Raw genomic sequence first — 21,005 nt, 5'->3', positions numbered from 1 at the left:
CGATCCTTTTCCTCTTCAATCATGTCAATTGGCGCATATCAATTTGGTCTCTTTATCAATATTGGTCAATTTGTCAACCAATTTCAATTGTTTATCAATCAAATCATTTATCAAGTCAGAATCATAATCGAATCGACATCAATTATCTTTTGTCGAGACCTAATTGTCATCCTTGCATTTTCTAATTCATCTTCTAAGGTTTTATGATTTATTCATTTAATCTTGTTTGTCATTTCCCCCTCTAGGTTAAATAATTTATTTATTTATCCTAAGTCTTCGTGTCACAATTAAATGTTTATTTAATTGGCTAACTAATTCCTCCCTTTTTGTGAAATAATTAATAAATGAAAAATTGTTAATTAATTCACTTAATTCTTAATTTCCTCATTTCTAATTTCCTAATTTCTAATTCATCTAATTTCAATTTTCTCCTATATTTCTCCTAATTTCATGGGAATGACATTTCAATTTGTCATAATTGACAATCAATCAATTTTGACATAGAAATTTGTCATAATTTTGTCAAAATTATCAATCAATCAATTTTGCATAGAAAGTGCAAATTTGTCATAATTGTCATTCTTGATTTGCAATTTCCATTCGAATCTCTTCATGCTAATCTTGTCATTTCTCCAATTTATCTATAAATTGGATGAATTTCTTCAATCAAGGTCCCTGATCGAATCAATCAACCATGCTTCTAGTATCCTCACGCTATCAAAATCAATCTTGTTTCATGCTTTTGCACTTGTAGGAGAGATCCACACAAATTCGCTATTTGGAGGAGAAAGGAGAACAATGGAGGTCAATTGAAAGAGGCATTGGTGATGGATTTTCATTTATTTTGAATGTCTTGTTTTCAATTCTTCTATTGATTGTTATTAGGATATATTTCATTGCAATTTGGTTTTGTGGTTAGCTAATATCTATTTGCTTTGATGATTTCCAAATTCCTATCTACAATAAGTTTATAAGTTCAAATAATCAAAACAAAATTGAAAAAATATATTTTTAATATGTTGTCAAAATCGTCAAAATCTGATATACCATTTAGAATTTGTAAGTGTACAAAGTTAACTATAACGACTACTAGTATGCTTCCCTTGGTGTCTACCCTTTTTGATAGACAATTTTTTTGTACCTTTTTATTATTTTATGAAGTGTCATTCTGACTTTTTATTTCAAAACAACTTCTTAATCACCTCTAGCCCCTAGTCGAAGGCAAGTGCCAACCCCACCAATGGCCTACACTTTCTTATCCACATTCTCCACCTGATATCTAATTTGGGCATCAAGAAAATCATAGTTTTTCTGGAAATCATAGTTTTTCTGATTTCACACCTCCAAGAGTGATGGAAAGAAATAAAAACAAGCCTGTTCTAGTTTTTCATTCTTATGAGTGACCATCAAGTATTCACCCATTAAAGCCAAGGCCCTGCAATGGTCGACCAAATCCTCCTATCGGAACACAATTTGTATTTCATCACACAAGGTTAGGATTTCCTCATGCACATACGGCTCAGTTTCCTTGCAAAAGTTCTCCACTACTGTACTATCACATTTGGGAAAACTATACCAATAATCCACTCTTCCACCAATTTTTTTCATAAAATATGTTGCAATAGTGCTCCTTGATTTTAAACTGTGTGTATTCACAATCCCCTCTAAACATAAAATAATTTGTATAATGGACAGGGTTGCCCGTGGTTGAATACTAGATCACATATCCTACCGACCACTCATCCCTTTGCCATTCTCAGACACTCTAGCAACACCTGGAAGGAGAACCTACAGAGAAACAAATCATCCTAAAATAAAGAGAGAACACAACTTCAAAAGAAGGGTCATTGTTTATAATGAAATCAAAGGGCGGTGAGACAACCCACTTTACACAAGCCAATGGATTATCTTATCCTCATTCCTAATTCAACCCTCAACTTCACCAATTGCCACCTTTCATGTGACTTCATCAATGATAAATTAAGGAGCTCTGTCCAATCCTGATTTGTCCCATATAGATTGAGCAATTAGAAGAAATCAAAGTATCCAATCCATCGCAGGCCTCCAATTGATCATTGATTTCTATTGAACAAGAACCCAACCCTACGCTTAGTTGACCAAAAAAATGCGCCAGTGTATTACACTTTTGAAAGCAACATTTGTGCAAAAAACACATAATCCAAAACCTCATCTAAGAGACTTTAATCTTCCCGATAGGGAAACATTTTAGAGAATCACCTTAGAGTCTCCTTCCACTATTGACTTTTTCATAATCAAATGACAAAGCCAGACCTATGTCTTCCACCATTACCATCCACTCTGCATCATTATTACTTATGCTATCCAAAAAAATGACCCCCCTTCCCAAACTAACTATGGCCTGGCCTTTTTTATTTGTCTCATCTTTCTATGCATGTCTTTGGATTATTTCTCCATCTATTGTGATTTGGAATATTTGGTTAGAGCGTAATAATAGGGTTTTTAAACAAACAAGTTCTTCCTTTGCTGAGGTTTTATTGAGGATTGAATCTTCCATCTCTGAAGTTGCTTTGTCTTTTATCTATAAGAATTTGGAAACCCTTACCTCTTTTTCTCATTGGGATGGTAGGGTAACTCGAGTTTGGAGAATGTTATCAGTCTTACCTTCTCATGGATCTATTTTAAATAAGACTAATGCTATAAGTAAGAGAAATTTTGCTTGTTGGAAACCTCCTCCGCAAGGGCACTTTAAATTGAATTTTGATGGTGCTTCTCATGGGAACCCTGGCCTGGCAAGGGCAGGTATGTTAATTTATGATCATAAGGTAAGGTTTGTTTAGGCTCGTTGTCATGCGATTGGTTTCAAGTCTAACAATTGTGAAGAATTCTTTGCTTTGTCCTTTGGTTTGGATATGGCTATATCTTTGGGAATTAAGGACTTGATAATTGAGGGTGATTCTATGGTTATTATTCAAAGTGTCATGAAAAAGAAGTCAAATTGTTGGCAATTACAATATATACTTGATCATATTTTGCAAAAACTAGATTTTTTTTATTCCTTTTTTATTTCCCACTGTTATAGGGAAGTGAATAAGATTGCAGATTTCTTGGCTAACTTAGCCATTGACAGTGAAGCTAACATGCAGGAGGTAAGTGTGGATGAGATCCCTTCCTTAGTTTTGGAATATTTGAAGTAAAGAAGGGCATAGTTGTAGTCTTTATCAACCTCCTTATTTGGTGTGGCTTTTCTTTGGTGTGGGTTCTGCTATGCTTGATCACAATGTTTATTTTGACAGGGTCTCTGATTATGGTTTCATTTCTGCTATGTGGTATCATTCTAACCAGTGGTTTGGAGAATTGTGTTTCATAGATAGGGGTAGTTAGACTGGTGTTTTTTGGTAGCAATGGATATGCATCCTTCGGTGATCATACTTTAATCTTCCTTCTATATGCTTTTGTTGGCGGCTTCCTTTATATCTAATGTGGCTTATGTAATTGGGATGGGTTTTTTGATGTACTATGCCAATGGGCATTTGGTATTGGGTAGAATAGGCTTGTGTTACTTAAGCATGAAGGGTTTTCTTACTGGTTCTTTCCCTTCAGTGCTTTTTGAACGAGACACTATAAAAAAACTTTTAAAATTTAATATAGTTCAGTGGTTCTATCCACTTTTATCAAAAAAAACAAAAAAAACTATGCCCATTCCTTAATAAATACATTCAATTCACATCATCTTTAGGTTGTTTCTAGAGATGTCATCAAAATTAAACTTCAAAAATCTTTTAAATGTCTTTGAAAATAAATTATTGTATAATGTAACTTTTATCAATTATCTTTTGAATAATATATATTTTTGTTTCTATTGTTTTAAGTGACACAATCATATTTACATGAATGACTTCACTGAATGGCTCAATCTAGAAAGTAAAGAGATGGATGAATTTGATTTATGTAAGGAATGTTAATTTTTTATTTTTTTGTTTTCTCTTAATTATTAGGTAATGTTTGGATGTTATGCAACCTACTTAACAATGCAAAGAACTATTTCATTATGAAGTTGTATTCTCAATATCTTCTACAATGCTTACTACAATGCTTACCAAATAAAATAGATATCACTATTCTAATATTCTAGTATTATGAGATCTAAGAACTATTCCTTGTGCATCTTCTCTTTTTTCTTACTTCCTTTTACAATACTTTGGGTTTTATTTATTAGGTAGACTCTTTACTTACTTCCATCCTCATTGTTTTTGACAATTCAATCTTGAAATATACTAATATAGATATCTTAGATACATCTATCAAAAAGATATTGAAAATATCAATATAATATAATTGATATAATTTAATAATAATCAATTATTTTATTATATTAAATAATCATAATCATATTATATTAAGTAATTATAATTAAATTAATAGTATTTTAACATTAATATGAATATATGTTAGTTAAATATTTTAATTATATTTTTACATTATATTATACATACATATGTACACACGCATATTATATATGTATGTATGTATGTACATTTATACATCTACACAAATGTATAAGTGTGTGTAAGTTTTGATCTCCTTTCATTATTTATTTGGTATTTTTTATAGAATTGATTTAATTTGCTTAGGTAGATTTTTTATTTATTTTTCTTTCTAATAAAAGTGATTGGAGGTAGTGGTTTCTTTTCATATTTCACCTTTCTTCTCCTTTGCATTTTCTATACATGCAGTGACTTAGTTTTTCTTATTATATTCTTATTATCTCACCTCATTATAATATCTTTTGCACATTGCATCCTTTTGATATGAATAACATTAATTTATTATATTGGCCTTCTCTATTATCTATGAATATATCTCAGCCTACTTGATCTTGGTTGGTTATTATTGTAGCCAAAGCTTATATAGTATTAGAGCAATGCTTATCTAGAGTTATCCCTCTTTATAAGATCTAAGTTGTAGATATTGTGCTTTTTTTAAAATCAAGTTCATTTTTTTCTTACATTGTATGATGATTTGTAGATCAAAAAATCTGAGAGGAAGATAAAACATAAGGGGTTATTTCTTAGGTACATCGACCAACTAATTTGCAAATTCATATAGCTTGTGTTCAAATTTTGAGAAGTTGTTGACATTGCCCTTCATTGAGTCTAGATCAAACCATAGTGATGAGATTTGCAAGTGTTTGGAGGTAGCTTTTTTATGTTGTATATCCACATATTGCATATATTTTGGGTTAAACTTGATCTCACCATTGCATTCAAAAGACCTAAAAGCCCTAAGAACACTTGTCAAATTGTCAAAATTAGAGTACTTTGCTTTGAGATCCTAAAGAAAATCTTTTCTCTTTATGGAATATTCCTTGACATCTTTGCTCAAAATTTTAAATATTTTTTCTCTTTCATTTTTTTTATTGTAAATTTTCCTTGGAGCCATATAGACTCTCTAGACCTTTGTTTTTTTAACAAAAATAAAAAATAAAAAATTTGGCGACCATTGCATGGGCCTCAACCTAATCCACAACCTCCACTTTGCGAGCCATGGCCTAGTAAGTATCATGTCCTTCCCTTTGGGAACCACAACCTCTCCTTAGATGAGCAAACTCCATTTTGGGAGGCGCTCTCGACATAGTTGACCCCTCCACTTTGCAACCCCCTATATTGTTCCTACAATTAATTGCCCTCTTCACTTTTAACATTCAAATTTTTTAAAATTTCTACTAACTTTAGCCACATTTAAGTTTAGTCGAGATTTTGACCGGTTTTGTTCTCCACTTGGTAAATAGCTAAATTTAGCTTAACTCCACTATTTGTTTTTGTAGATTCCCTATCTTTTGATAGAATTGGTAGAACCTCTAGATTTAGTGGACCCCTTAAATTTGGTGGGGTTGTAAATTATTTGGTAATTGCTAACTTGTCTAGTGGAGGAGGCTAGACCATTGGAGTTTTGTCTTTTGCACCTATTTTTCTAGAGGAAATATCTTGGGCATGCAAGATCCTTTTCAATGTGATTTTTTGGGGGGCTATTTTCCTATGTATTTTGTGGTGGTGTGGTCATTTTATAATCTTGATGCATGAACATTTTTCAAAATTTGTAAATTTTCATAGGTATCGCTTCATAGTTCATGTTTGTGGACCTTTGAGGCTTTGTTTGGGCTCATACGAGCTCTTTTTCAATTACCATTTTTTATAATAATGCATGATTTTTGGAGCTCTACACAATGGTTCTATTGTTATTTCTAATTCTACTCCCAATTTATAGTTTTATTATTATAGTTTCTTTTTTACATCTACTAAGTGTTGGGATCAAGTCCACTTTGTGATATCTACATGTTGCAAGTGTGCTCACACTAAATATAAAATGTAAAAATCATGTTATGATGGGGAGCTTTCATGATTATGTGATTTTATTTTATTTTTGGTGGGGGCGAGTGGGTTATGATCTTGTGATTTCATTTTCCTTTGCTTTTGGTTGATATTCCATTCATTTGAGGAGATAATCTTGGGTATTGAAGTTCATCCTTCTATTATTATCTTGAATAGACAAAATTAAAAATCTTGGCGAGACAAAATCCTGAAGAATATCAAGCACCTTCATCTCTTGCCCCATCTCCATGGAATTGTTCCTAAACCAATGTCATGGGATTAATTGGTTGTTATGTCAATATAGACACCATAATGGTCAACTCACACATTGAGTGTCCTTGTGACCTTTGAACCAAAATTCGGGAGATGCATGGAGACTTAATGAATCACAATTCCCTAATGATCTTGCTATGGATCATCTTGTACCCATTAAAGATGCCCTCCCATATTGATGTAGAGTGAGTTGTCTCTCACCAGTTTGTGCTACCTTGTCTAGGTATCTCCTCCAAGCTACACAAGAACCATCCAATGATTCTACACCTCACACCCTCCAAGGGTCTGCAAGACTTACCCTCTTTGACCTTCCCAAGGTCCTTAGGCTAGGATAAGCACTTGTTGTTTTGTGAGTTCCATTTTCTTGCTTCAGAGACCTGGTTTTCCCACTCCCTTTCACACTCAACCGGAGAGTTCAACCCCTCTACCACAGGATCTTCATTCCCCACACTAAACACATAAGGATGGATGATCTTTGGATGGATTCCCAACCCTATTCCTTACTCAAGAGCTTTGACACTTACCGGTTTGGTGTTTTACAAACAAACTGCATTTTTAGGCCTAATCGGAGACCTAATTCCAGTAGTCCTGTCAGTGGGGTATTCTACGTTTACCAGTTAATCTTCCTCAACAAACCTATGAACTTTTTTACATTCCAGACACCCTTTTGGGGTTTACATACAATATGTCAAAATTGGAGGTGGGTTTTGTCATTAACATATCTAACCCTTACCGGTTAATTAGGCCTAATTGCTCCTTTCTAGGCCTAAAAAGTAGGGATTGGTTAAAAATCCTTCACTGGTCCGATTGCCTTTGTGAACTGGTGTTGGTTTGAGGTTTGTACCTCCATATGGTATTCCAATCCAATCATACTTCACCTCCACCCACCAGATTCACCCAATTAGGGCATGTTATCCATGATTCCTAATGCTTGTCAACTCAACATGCCAAGCCTAGGGTATGGTGGCAAATATTTGATTTGGCTTCCCTTGTCTCAAAAAACCAATAAGAAAACATAAAATACATTGCAACCTAACATTCCACAAGTTTTCAGAGTGGATATCCACCGTGGAAAGTTAGGTTGGAGCCATTTTGCTCTCAAAACCCTGGTTTTTAGGGCTCTTGAATCCGCCTGCAACAAAATGAAGATTATTCACAAACCACAACACTTCAAGACTCGAAAAAAAAAAAATGAAGGTAAGACACCAGTCTAGTAATCCATGACCATTTTTTGGACGTGTCAATCCGTACAGGCCGTACAAACTTGCAAAGAACAACAAAAACTCGGAAGAACACACCCAAAGGGAAAGCAAAATTGTTTATTTGCTTTCAGATCTTCAACAACAACAACCGATTATCATCGGCCTTTCCAAGCCTTATACTGGCCTTGAAGTAGTTGCACACACTCATAACCAACTGTGACAACCAACTAATCGTTGGTGTATGAAAATGTTGCAAAGTTGTTGTGAGCAACTTTTGCAACTTTTACAATTTGTTGCAAAGGTGAGCAACTTTGCTCAAACCCAAACTTGGTCACTTTCAAATGACTCATATGACCTTATCCCAACCTACATTAACCCAAAAACAACTTATCCTATTAAGTGTTCTACCTAGCACCCTTAAGAGCTCATATGCCAACATTGGCCAAACAAAGACTCTTAGGGCCCTTACAATCATTTGAGCACACACTCAATGGCCTATTGGCCTTATTACAAAACTAAAAACATGATTCCAACATCCTGGAAACGAACTCAACAAAAATTGCTAAGTGCCCCTGCACCACATATGCTCATGATACAATTGAGAAACTTGCTAAATGGGAAGAGCTAGAACATAGTGATGACATAGGAACTTCTCTTGATGCTTCTCCTGTAGATACTCTTGTTGATTCTTTAGCTTCTATGACTCCTATTGAAGATTTCAGAGGGCTCATCTTCTTCTTTATCTCTAAGTCAAGATCTTGAGGTTGTGAACTCTTTTACTCCATCGTTGACAAATACATATATTTTTCATAACACATCATCCAAGGATAAGCAAAGTAATCAAATAATAAGCAGTAAGACCTCATCTACATCTTATCATACTTTCAACTTTAGTGTTGCTTCCAATGGGGCTTCTCGTGATTTGGTGCAACATAATCATATTCATTATCTTCAATAATAGCTCATCGAGATGAGTGGTTGACAAATCTTTTTGATTCATTTTGTGACTCTCTTCTTGTAGACTCAGAGAACACCATTGAGGACTTAAGCTTCCTCTTCAATGATAGTTCCATCACAATTAGTCTCATCTTCTCTAGCTCCTCTTTGTCCACCTATCTTCCTTCGACAATAGCATATTTTGTAGTTCACAAATAGTTAGATTTAACAATATCACCATTAACATCTTTTGTAGATGTACTAGGTTCTCGTTGGTGCATATCTCTTACTTAGATTGAGAATACATATGTATCAAGCCCTTACATGGCATCTAATTTATCTTATCAACTTTGTCATAGCATAGCAATGGTTTGGAGAGTCTTGAATAGTTTTTGTAGAGATCTTCATCTTTGGTACTTCTTCTTCATCAGTTTCCACATCATTCTAGATGGTCACATTCTTCAGTTAGACTTGGGACTCCTGATTATGTTGAGACTCTTTTCAACACCAAAATGATAACATTTGAGCAATTTCTAAAGATCAGCCTATTTCTACTCCCATTCTACCTTTCGAATGAGATTTGATAGACTTGTCTTGGAAGGTTTCTTTCTTTCAAAAGGAAAATGCATTGTTCGATGTGGAGAGACCCACTTGGACACTTGTTATAAGTTTATTTGCACCTACGTTCTCTATTTTCTATGCGGAGATCTTGATCTTTCAAGGGGCTATTTCTTTGGGGAGGCTAAATGTTCCTTCTCTCATTTCTCTCTTTTCTCTGAAGGTGACTTTATCCCTCTTCTTTGGAGGGATGGGTGTAGGAAGAAGGAGGCAAGGGGCTTCTTCTTTATAGTGGAGTTTCTTAAATACATAGGCACCTCATTAGCTTCCACATTGCTAAGACCCATCTTTGTTCGCCCACCTAAACTACACTTGAATAGAAGTGTTTGGTATAGGTTTCTATCTCTTTTCATTAGTTTATTATGTATTTCCTGACTCCTAATTTAGCTTGCTTAGGTAGTCATACTTTGGCTAATAATATGACTAGGGCAAGTGACCTCTCTTCATATTCCACTTTCTTCTGCATATTTTATAAATGCACTCACCTAGCTTTGCTTATTCTATTTTATTATCACAATCTTATATCATTGCAACTCTCTTTTGAACATTGCATCCTTTTTATATGAATAACATTATTTTGTCATATTGATCTTTTGTGTTATCTATGACTAGCTCTTAAGTTAGTTGATCAGTCAAATCTTACAAATTATTAATTATAAATAATAGATAAAGACATCAAACTTAAGTGAAAAGGATTTTGTAAACAACCTCATGCCACTACAATCCACCCTTACTATCATTGTAGTTACACTTCTGGACACCTCTGGACAAAATGATTCTGCGACCGTTCTGCAAAGTTGCCAATGTATATATTGTGTAAATTCACCTTCTTTGTTTACCTTGTCAAAATACACCACCGTTTTTTAGGCGTGTGTTTGAGAGTTTCTTTCTGTATCTCTCTCTCTCACTAGAACTCCAACGCCACCTTTGCCGCATTGAGGCCACCCCAATGTTTATTGGATAATTAATCAAAATTGTTAGTTGGGAAGATTGGTTACCTTTTCCTCTTAAAAGATCTTCATGAAGATCAAGGCAGGTATCAAATAAAGTTTAAAGTTGCCATCATATACCAGGAGAAACAAATCCCCTGCATTATGCTAGAATTTGGAAAATAATATGCAAGCTTGAAGTATTTAGCAATATATTTGCAAGGTTATTTGAATAAGGATATACATCTACAGGGCAATAAACATCAAATTTATACAAGGCATATTTCTGAATGATTATAAATAGATTTTAATACCATAGTGTGTTTCTTACAAGTGAAGGACATCCAGTACAATAACCAGTCTTGTCCTTACAAACATAGGCTACGTAGGATTAATCAAATGAATTGAAGTCACAGACAGCAATTGTTAATTGCTTGCTATCAATACCACCAAAGGCTTGAAACAGAATCGGCAGCATGACAGAAAACAGTGAGGCGTCATGCTTCTTATTAGCCTTCAACCCTATGACTAAAATCAACTCTGTTGTACACTTCATTAGCGAATTCTTGGAAACTAAATACTGAAATCGCTGTCATTGAATAGCTGTAAGAATCATGTCATGCAAAAAAAATGAAGTACTTATTTCTGTGTTTGTTCAACCTTAGCCCTGATTTTCTGCTCTAATACAGAGATTTCTGTTTCTAGGTTAAACATTCGCTCAAGAGCATGCATATTTTCCAGAGTTTCACTCAATGTTCGACTGTCACTGCCATCACACCTCAGATGCTGCATAGGCCCATGAAGCAATTTGTTGACAATGCCCCTGCTTAGATCGTCGACAAGCTTCCTATTTTTCTTGGATACATCATCTCCCAATTTTGATAAGCATTTTTCTAGCTCGGCCATCCTTATCCTCTCAGCATATGCTCTCAACTTCTTTATAGTAGGTACCGTCTCCAAAGAATCTCTCCATGCATCAAACTGCCTCAATTCCTCATCAATAATCATTTGAGCTTCCAGAGCCTTCTTCTGCCTCACCTCTTTGTTTGCTTCGACAACTTCTTTGAGATCATCAACATTATAGACTCGGGCCAAATTCACTTCTGAAACACATGGACCCACATTCCTAGGTACAGAGATATCTATGAAAAGTCTAATCCCTCCCACATTTGAAGCCACAGGAGGAAGATTTTCTACATGCTCTTTCAAAAACAATGGTGTTTCTGATGCTGTACTTGTGAATACCACATCTGCCTCAGCAGCATTACTAAGCATCTCAGTAAGTGGCTGATAGATAAGTTCTGCCCCAGTTAATTCTTCCTGTAAAAGCGAAACTCTTTCCTCAGATCTGTTGACTACAACAATTCTCTTGCTCCCTTTTGCAATCAAATGCTTTATCACAAGCTTCCCCATTTTGCCTGCCCCAATAACTAACATTCTGGCAGAAAAAATGCCATCCTTTGGGAGCTTCATAACTGCAAGCTCAACAGCAGCAGAACTCACTGATACAGCACCTGCAGCAATACTAGTTTCCGATCGGACTCGCTTTCCTGCTGTGATTGCATGCTTGAAGAGACCACCAATATTTCTCCCAAATCCCACCACTCCCTGACCTACCTTGTGCACTTGCTTCACTTGTGCAAGGATTTGACCTTCCCCAAGCACCAGAGAGTCTAGACCAGAGGAAACTTGGAATAAGTGTTGTGATGCATCATGGTCTCGCAACATGAAGAGATGCTGCCGAAGATCTCCAAGAGGAATTCCACTTGCCTGTAATTTAAATTAAAAATTAAGAACAAAGCTTTAAATGTTAGGTTTCACTTCAAAAGGATGAAACTTGAGCGATCAAAGTGCAGAAGAAACAAATGGGAAATCTTATTCATAAAACTTTTTTTGGAAGAGTCTATTATGGAAAATCCAAACGTCCAAAATGAAAACACGTGCAAATATGAAAAGATGCAAACACAGACACCTAAGAGTTTATAGAAACAAAATTTTCAATGATTTAAAGTTTCCTCCTGCAATAGAGCATCTGTTATGTGAAGTCCAACCAAAGTACACTTAAACTTTTAAGTTTCTAAATTACAGTATTAAACACTACAAATTTGACAAACAAAATATCTCTAGTTAAGATTCTTTATTCAGAAAAGTAAAATACCTTGGACATCCATTCAGTCACCTCTCGAATTCCCCTATGCCAAGACAATGCTACAACATAAATTTCCATCCTATTGCATGTGCTGAGAACTGCTGCCTCTTCAATATGATTCAAGGCACAGAGCTCCTCAATTGCACGTGGCCATTCTGCTTCAGGGATAGCCAGCTTTTCACGCATTTCTACAGGTGCTGTATGGACGCTCAGCCCTATTGCTAAAAGGCTGCTTCTCTCCTTTGTGTACCCTGCACAGAGAAAAAGGTGCGCGGAATCCCATCCTTTTAATTTTAACATTCTTCCAACCAGGAACTTACAGAATACTATATGACACAAGTAGTTCACAATTTCTTTTCTTTGTAACATTCAACTTACCGTTAGAAGAAAACACTTAAATCAATAACTGACCTACGTGACTAGATTCTAGTGAATAAGAATTAATAAACTACCAGCAATAGCAATCTGAAACCCTAGATTACTCAGGACTAGCAGCAGGTAAAGCTTGACCAGACAAAAGATGGCTACCAGATGGAGGGGAAATTTTCAAAATGAGAATATAATCTAATTTCAAGAGGATGGAAAGAATATGTATGCAAAAGTTTGAAAAAAAGAAGCTGTGCCAAGAAAAGGGTGACAGCATACTGATTTAATATAAATAAGTTATGTTAACTCAAGTTTCCAGGACGGGGACAGAAGGGGACAGGGGAATGAGTTTTAGGGATGTTTTTTTGGGGATGGTAGGGGATGGTAAGCGGAGGCTATATAAAAAAAGTAAAATTAAAATATATAAAATAATTTCAAACATTTATATGATAATAATAACAATGATAAAGTATTTATCATATACACTATATATTTTTAATACATAACATAGCAAATGTCAAAACTTAATTAATTGTCATCATTCATTATCAATATGTATGTGATTTTAAAAAGTAGTATTCCTCCTAATTTAGAGCGAGTTGGGGGTGGAGGTTGTTGGCATATGAAATCAGTTTTATTTATCCAGCACTGATTAAACAGTTGATGATGAGTACCACGGTAGTGAATTGTATGCGTCAGTTGTGGCCAAAGGGCTATTAGTTTGGGCCCTTTGAAGGCTAGGGGTTGCAAAGGAATTGGGTGTAGCCCCTTTCCCACACCGAAGGTAGTTGGCCAAGCCGGAGACTATTTTTTTTTAAGATTTCAAAATTCTTTTTAAATTTTACTTTTTAATAGGGATGGCCAGCCACCCCTGAACGGTTGGGGGCATCACAGACATCCTCACCTATCTTGGGGATGACTGACCGTCCCCTTTTGTTTATTTGGGACGTCTCCAAATTTCCAAAACGTCTCTTTATGTTTTTTAAAACTTGGGGTAGCCAGGGGACGTCCCCCATCCCAAATGTTTCAAAAATAGACACACCAAAAAATGCTAGAGAAGCGTACCTAAATTTCCTTACAGATAGGTCATATTGGATTTTAAATAAAAGTAGGAGCCTGAAAACCTGAAAAGCGAAATTGGCTTAAAAGGAAAATTCCAGCTCAATTAAGATCCGGGAAGAGGGTGACCTTCAACAACTATTAGTGTTTGGCATAGATACAACATTTGGCTGCACCTCACTCAGGTTTTGTCCAGCTTAACACACCTCCCACAACTTTTGCATATAAAGTCCTATAAGGATGAAAATATGTTCAGTTTCCTACAGATGGATTAATGGAACTGCCGGTGTGGCTTCCAGTAGTTTTATCCTAATCATATGTAATTACTTTATTGTATAAAATTAGTTTTCATTTTAAAATGTAGCTCTGCTGTTACTGACATGTACATTTTTGTATATTACTCAATTTCTGAATTTTCTTAAAATCCCAAACCGTGACAAACCTTCCCTCTCTGATGTCTCTACAACTTCTGCCACATCGCGAGCCATGCTGCTTCCAGAAATGCTATGGCAGTTAAATCTATTATCCTTTAAACCTTAGGGTATGAGCATTTCCAAATTTAATCCTGAGGCCATAAGACCGATGTGTCAAAGTAACAATCAAAGAGAAAATAATCAGTAACACCTTGTATGACTGTTGAGTTGAATTTGTATATTTTGATGATCGTGAGCTGGAGAGACTCAGGACTTAAACACATACATGCCCTTATAAGGATGGCGAAAGATCAATGCTCAACTGTGGAGAAATTCTGTAGCAGGGGGTACACACTTGGCAATTGTCATTGGAGACCGGGGGATCCAACATTCTACCTAATTGTCAAAGGAATCACCTAGCCCTACAAATAGTAAAAGCCCGACAGTTTCACCTCAAGAGGGTTTGTAAAAAGGTTCTCAAAATTGTCAAATAGGACGAACAATACTACTCAAGTGAAACAACAACTTGGCATTCATTGTGTCATATTCTATTTTAACAATCTCAGACTTTCCACAAATTCAATGAGTAGGAGAAATTTAAGGAAATCCCTGCAAGTAGAAAATTTTATCAACAGGTTGGTGCAGGTTGTGGGTTCAAAAGTAGGCAATTCAATTTTCTGTTTTACCAAATACATTATTTAGAAGCGTGAAAAATTGGATTATGAAAGAAGGAAAATCGATGCATACTGTCAGCAGACGAGGTCTTGAGCTGCTCCAGAGCGGCAAGGCTAGCGGCCTTGGAGCTGCTGAGATTAAATGGCGGCTCCGACTGGAATTGAGCATCTTCTGGCTGTGCTTTGGCATTTGCAGCCCTTGGATTGACACAAGCAATCTCTCCTTTCCTGTTCAATCTGTGCTTCAACAACTGGCCATGGCCTGCAAAGGCGAAGTCGCTGGTGCCTGCAAATGCTGAGGCCAAACTCGAAGTTGCAGCCATGGCTGTCACAGGGATCCGAATGGACACCAACTGTTTGACAAAATGTGACAATGAAAGTATCCCTAACGCTCTGATTGGTCAGAGCTGCCACGCTCTATCCACACTTCTATCGGCAGCCCTTATAGAGAGATATACCCCATCAGATAAGCCTGTCTAATTTGTCTTCGTTTAACTGGTCCTCATTTAAAAATGATATTTTGTTGTAGATGTGGTTAAAGAAGGGATAAAGTATTGGGGTACACCAAATCCACCAGTTTCTCAAATGGTAGGGGTGCCTGCACGTTTGTCATTTTTGACATGTCTTAGACTTTGACACTAAGTTGTTTCCTTATCTGCTCAAGAGTTGCTCTTCACTCGAATACAAAGTCCACTTGCTCCAAAGCTTGCTCATTCATTCTTTCTATTCTTGGGTCTGCCTTGTAGCTCTTCCAAAGCCCTTCCTATTGGAATGAGTCAGTGGATAATAAGATATTGATCCAATTGAGTATTGGATCTTATAAAATTCAATAACCATTTCTACAAAATTTTAATCTTTCATAGTTAATAGTCTTTATCACTTTTATCACTTCTTACTGTTGTAGTAGTTAATTTATAATATGAAAATTACTAGTATATTATAGAGATGATCACATCCTCAATTTTTAATAGGGAGGAACAAAACAATGGTAATATTTGTTTCATTGATTAAGAGTTGGTTGATGAAGGCTAGGGTTTCTCAAATAGAAGTTGAGGTTGCAAATATGATGATAGGGCCTCTACCTCAACCATATTTTCTTGTTTATCTTTTTATGTTAAAGTCTTGAAACTTTGATTAGTTACTTCTCTTTTGGGACGATTTGTTAGTGTTGCAATTATTTCCTTTTTATAACTAAAAGATACATCGATGATTTCATTTTTCTAGGCTTGGTTTGGTTTGTGTGGATTTGGGATAGACTATCATTTTGTCCACATTTTTTGTGAATAGTTTTTGTAATGCCCAAAGCTTTCACCCAAGACATTAAACGGTAGAAAATGGAGGAATATTTTTTTTGTATTGCAAGTGCAACATTACCATGTTGCATTGCACACTTTACATAAACAAAGCATCGTGACATAACACAATTATACATAGGACACCATTACTAATGCTTCATGCATGGTGGTGAAGTGTTTAAAGATGGGGTTGTCTCTAGCTTAGGAATGCAAACTAGGAACCATTTCCAAACTCTTTCATTGAGGAACAACCAATTAGGCTCAACTTCAATCCAATAGGAGAGTTGAGCACTATGATTGATTGTTCCCTTTTGATTGTGTTTGGATATGGTTAGATAATATTAAATTGAAGATGCAAGAATTAGGTGCAAGGATGCAAAATTAACAAGATTCAACATAAACAGACCAATACAAAAGAAAAAGTCACTAGAAAAGTATGTAAAAGGAACCTATCACTGAAATTTGAGTCTAAAAATGCCAGTCAAGTGTGCTGGGCACCCTAGACCTAAAGGTGTTGTTGATCCTTAAAATTGCTTTTTAAAGGAAACAACCTTATGGGAAGTTCATTGAGTGGGGGACTTATTGTGCCTCAAGGAACGACCTCCAAGATTTTAGAAGCTGGCTCTTCAATATTGATAGGAAAGGGGGAAAAGGGAGAAAACAAGCATTAAAATGAAAGGCAATACGCCATTGTTTTAGATATAATTTCGTAGCACAGTAAATCACACATCTATATGCATAATTCAAAGGCTAAACATCTTTCGTAAACCTATGTATTCACTTCTGATTCACAAAACAACATAATACATCTTGAATATAATTACGAGTTTTAGATGAAAGAGTTTCAAAACATTATTCATTTCAAAGCATTTATATTCGGAATGATAAAAGATTAACATAGATGTAAAATCTCAGTCTGTTCATATTGACATAGAGCATAATGGAAAATGAAGAGTCTGTAGAAAGGCTGAAGAACTGGCATAGTCTGTTAAACCAAACATAAGCTAAATACTAAAGTCTAACCAAAATAAAACTCTACCCTGTCTTTTATGACTGTGAACCTCTATAACAATAAAAGGACCCCAAATATATAGTCCTATCAATAGGGCACTGCTCTCTAGGCACTAAGCTCCGCATGTAACTTTTTGTTTTCCTTTGCAAAACAAACTGCACAATGTGTCATGATGGTTCATAACCACCATCACCTACAAAAAGGTCATGAAGAAGACGTGGAGTTTTGTCTGTACCATTCTTAAAAAATTTCCTTCACTGACAGGCTTCCCAAAGTCACCTTTATTCACCCAAAAGAAGATGCTCAGACAAGGTACCACATAGCGATCTCGAACTAATGATGAACGAGCCTTAGGGATGCATATGAAAGCTCAGGAGTAACACGTGTCAGCACGGTGGGACCCATCGGAGGAAGGAAAAGAGGCCTCCTTAAAATGCTCGGAAAGAGTGCCACGTAGCGAAGCGAAACAAGACATTAGCTTTTAAAAAATGGGGGGATCGCGAGAGGAAAAAAGTAGAAGGGGGTCCATGGAAATGAGTAAGACTCATTAACATTTCTTGGTGACTTAACAGGGCTATTTGCTTGCAAATTTATGAACCTCAAAAACTTTGATTCTGCAAACAAGCTCTCGAAAACAAAGGCTCAAAGTTGAGAAAGGACTTTCTGCAGAGGATCCCATTCCTCTACAGACGGATGAGTCTGAGTGCGCAAGAATGCGAAAGCCTGATCTAATTGGAAAATTTTCCTGAAAAGGAAATTGCCCATCAATCTGAAAGCTTGCTCCAAAGAGAAGGTGAGTTGAGCTAAGGGATGAATAACATATTCTACATCTGCGGTAGTAGGGGAATTCCCAAGCACTTGCAGGAATGTTTGATCCTGTTGATACTGCTCTAAAAGTTGCGTCATTTGTTCCTTTGTTGCCGTATACCCGTCTGCAAAGAAAGAAGCTGGAAGACCAATCTGTAGAAAATATTCAAATTGCCTCTTGAGTTGGGAAACAATGACTGTCAACACACCCAAACAATCTCTAGTGTGAGTAATCGCTCTATTACAACTTATAAATTCGTAAGCTCTTTGAGTTGCAACTCTTATATCTGCTACTCCAACAACAACTAATAAATCATCCGATAAGGTACACAAATTTTTGAGGAGAGACTCTGCTTCGAGTATACTGGGTGTGATATTCTGCAACTGCCGCATCGACATTTGAACTCAAATGTTGTGCATTTACTAAGAATTTCAAAGCTGACCAAAGTGAAGTGATAGCATTTATGATTTTCTCCCACTATGAAAAGTGCAATTGTTGAATAATAGGGAGTAAATCGGTCTTAGGAGCGGTTGCTTCATTGGAAGTCTGGAGCAAACTGATCTAGGTGTCTTTTGATGTTGCTTTGATAACCAAGCTTGCAACTCTTGCATCTATGCTTTTCTTTTGTTGTCGAAGATCAACAATGATTTCTTGAAAATATCGCTTTGCATTTGAATTAGTTTCTTTCTCCTTTTCCAATGTCGTTTGAGCCTCATGGAGTTCTTTGTCAAACTACGACTGCTTGTAGATCAAATCTTGTTGCAGCTGAACCTGTGCAGTAGAAGAGGTGGAGTATTCTTGGTGTACCCTTGAAAGTTCAGTCATTCGATCTCATAGCTAGTCATCCAAAATCTTCTTGGCGTGTGTCTCTTCAGCCAACATCACTTGATGTTTACTAAGTTCAGCTCAAAAATTGCTTGTCGCTTATGGCCCGGGAAAGATCCTCTTGCAGGTTTGACATGTTGGCGAGATTGCTTTTGAGAAGGGGAATCTCTTGGTCCCGATTCTGAACATCATTGACTAAAATCTCCTTTTCCTTCCTTGTAGCTTCAAGTTGAGCTATTAAGCCATTTAGTCGCTCTTGTAGTTTAGTCTTTTCTTCTTGGTCTTGCCGAGAAATATTGAGTGTCTTTTCCTGCAATTCCTTTGTTAACTTAGCAATCTCTTTGGACAACTTAGATTTTTCCAAATCTTTTTCTTTTTCCTTAGTCCTCAAGAGGTCAAGGGTTGATTTAATGCTTTTAGCTTAGATTCCCTCTTTTCCAAACAATGGGAAGCCTTCAAGAAATCTGTCGATACTATTTTTTGTGCCTCCTCTAGAAATTCCACTTTGTCCTGGGCACGATCCTGACTTAGATTATTGCCTACCGCATGAACGGTGTAGTCCTCAGGTCTCTTATGACCTTCTAGCTTGATTTTACATGACATCTTGGTGGCGAACATGATAGACCTATGGGATTCATCATAAATTGTTTTGAAACGGGGCTCAACAAGCCTAAGAGTGTCCTTGTCCCTTCTCTTTTGCGCACGCTTCGCCCAGGCCATCTAAGTAGCCTCTTCTTGGTTGTTGAAATCAATCGGGGATGGGATGTATTGTGTCACAATAGGATATTTAGGAGGTAGGGCAAAAGGAATAGGGACCACAAAGGATCCAGACTTGGCCTGACCTGGAAGGTTAAGCACTAAGGGCAAAAAAGGAGGGATTCTATGGAGCGGCATGGAGGGTGTTGGCCTTGACTACAGAGTCTGAGTAGATATAGCAAGGGAAGCTACATTTGTGAAGGTAGGGGAATTAATTGGGAGGTCAAATGAAGGAATTATCGTGGGAGATGTGAAGAATACACTTGCAACTGGAGTTGGCGAAGGAGTTTGAAAAGTGGCTGATATAGTAATAGGGGCTTACAAAGGAGGCAGTTGCATTGAAGAAACAATATTGGCCTGGGGGGAATCAGGAGTAGACACTGAAGTCCCAATTAAAGACTAAGAGGAGAGAAGAGGGGGAGTAAAACATACCTGAGCTTTCGTCGTGGTTGGGCAAGGGCCCTCTTAAGCATGTAGAGTTGGAGATACCTCCCAAGTATCGTTTGTTTTTTGCCTTTTCTCTAGCACTGGATTATCTGCTCTGGGTGTTTGTTATGAATTTTCTACATCTTGAGGCTTCCTCTTGGGTGCATGAGTTCGGGGGTGGCAGACTGCCAGGAATTTACCCTCACGTTTAGGGACTACAACAGTCATTGATGCTATCTTCTTTCCTTTAGCCTCTTGGAGCTCTCGAATGGGTTGTTCTTCCTCCTCCTCTTCTTTAGAGTCAATATGCTCATGATTCTAGATGTCATGGAATGTATCGTCAAGGGGGTTGGCCTAGAACTCAGGGGAAAAGACTTTTATTTCTTGACAAAACGTCTAGAAATCTACAATTTTATCTTCTTTCCACTCACTCTGCTCCAGCTTTCTCCTGAGGGATGCATTTATCTTCTTGGTAGGGTTCATTCACCCGGAAATATCATAGAAGGATAACCATCTAGGTCTCACCAAGTGAGAAATAGCAATATGAGCGGGGTCAATATGGATTTCCGGAGTGTCTACTAATGGATTGTGTCACTCTTCCCAGTAAGGATGGGAAATGTGTGTAACTCAGATCTTGCGATCCATCAAGTAGCCATCCGGATCATAGTGTCATTCATCCTGAAAGACAACCAGGCCCAGGTGTGCTAATTTGGTGGTTAGAATGAAATCAACATTATCATTGCACCTTGGCAGGGTGATGGTGCCTAAAGATTTGGGGATGTCATATAAAATGGTTTGACGCTTTCTCGACCCATATGCTTTGTCAGTAGTGGATAGTTGTTTAAATAGCTCTAAATCAAGGACTCTATTTGAAGGGCAAGTGGGTAGTCGGAAGGGTTGCTCATCAAAACCAT

At 36.6% G+C, this 21,005-nt stretch overlaps 1 protein-coding gene across 1 annotated transcript; it reads right to left on the bottom strand.

Moving 5' to 3' along the window:
* Nucleotides 1-10,591: 10,591 nt before the first annotated feature.
* LOC131079760 (glutamyl-tRNA reductase 2) lies at nt 10,592-15,461 on the bottom strand. The gene is made up of 3 exons (XM_058017800.2): nt 15,043-15,461; nt 12,467-12,708; nt 10,592-12,078 (listed from the first exon to the last, which is right to left on the bottom strand). Exons 1-3 carry the CDS (start codon nt 15,290-15,292, stop codon nt 10,948-10,950), a joined length of 1,623 nt encoding a protein of 540 aa, XP_057873783.1. The 5' UTR covers nt 15,293-15,461; the 3' UTR covers nt 10,592-10,947.
* Between the last annotated feature and the right edge of the window lie 5,544 nt (nt 15,462-21,005).

This window comes from Cryptomeria japonica, chromosome 6, assembly GCF_030272615.1.
Source record: "Cryptomeria japonica chromosome 6, Sugi_1.0, whole genome shotgun sequence".
Lineage (NCBI taxonomy): Eukaryota > Viridiplantae > Streptophyta > Pinopsida > Cupressales > Cupressaceae > Cryptomeria > Cryptomeria japonica.
The sequence above is the reverse complement of the archived record's forward strand: the minus strand, read 5'-3'. Positions and strand labels throughout refer to the sequence as shown.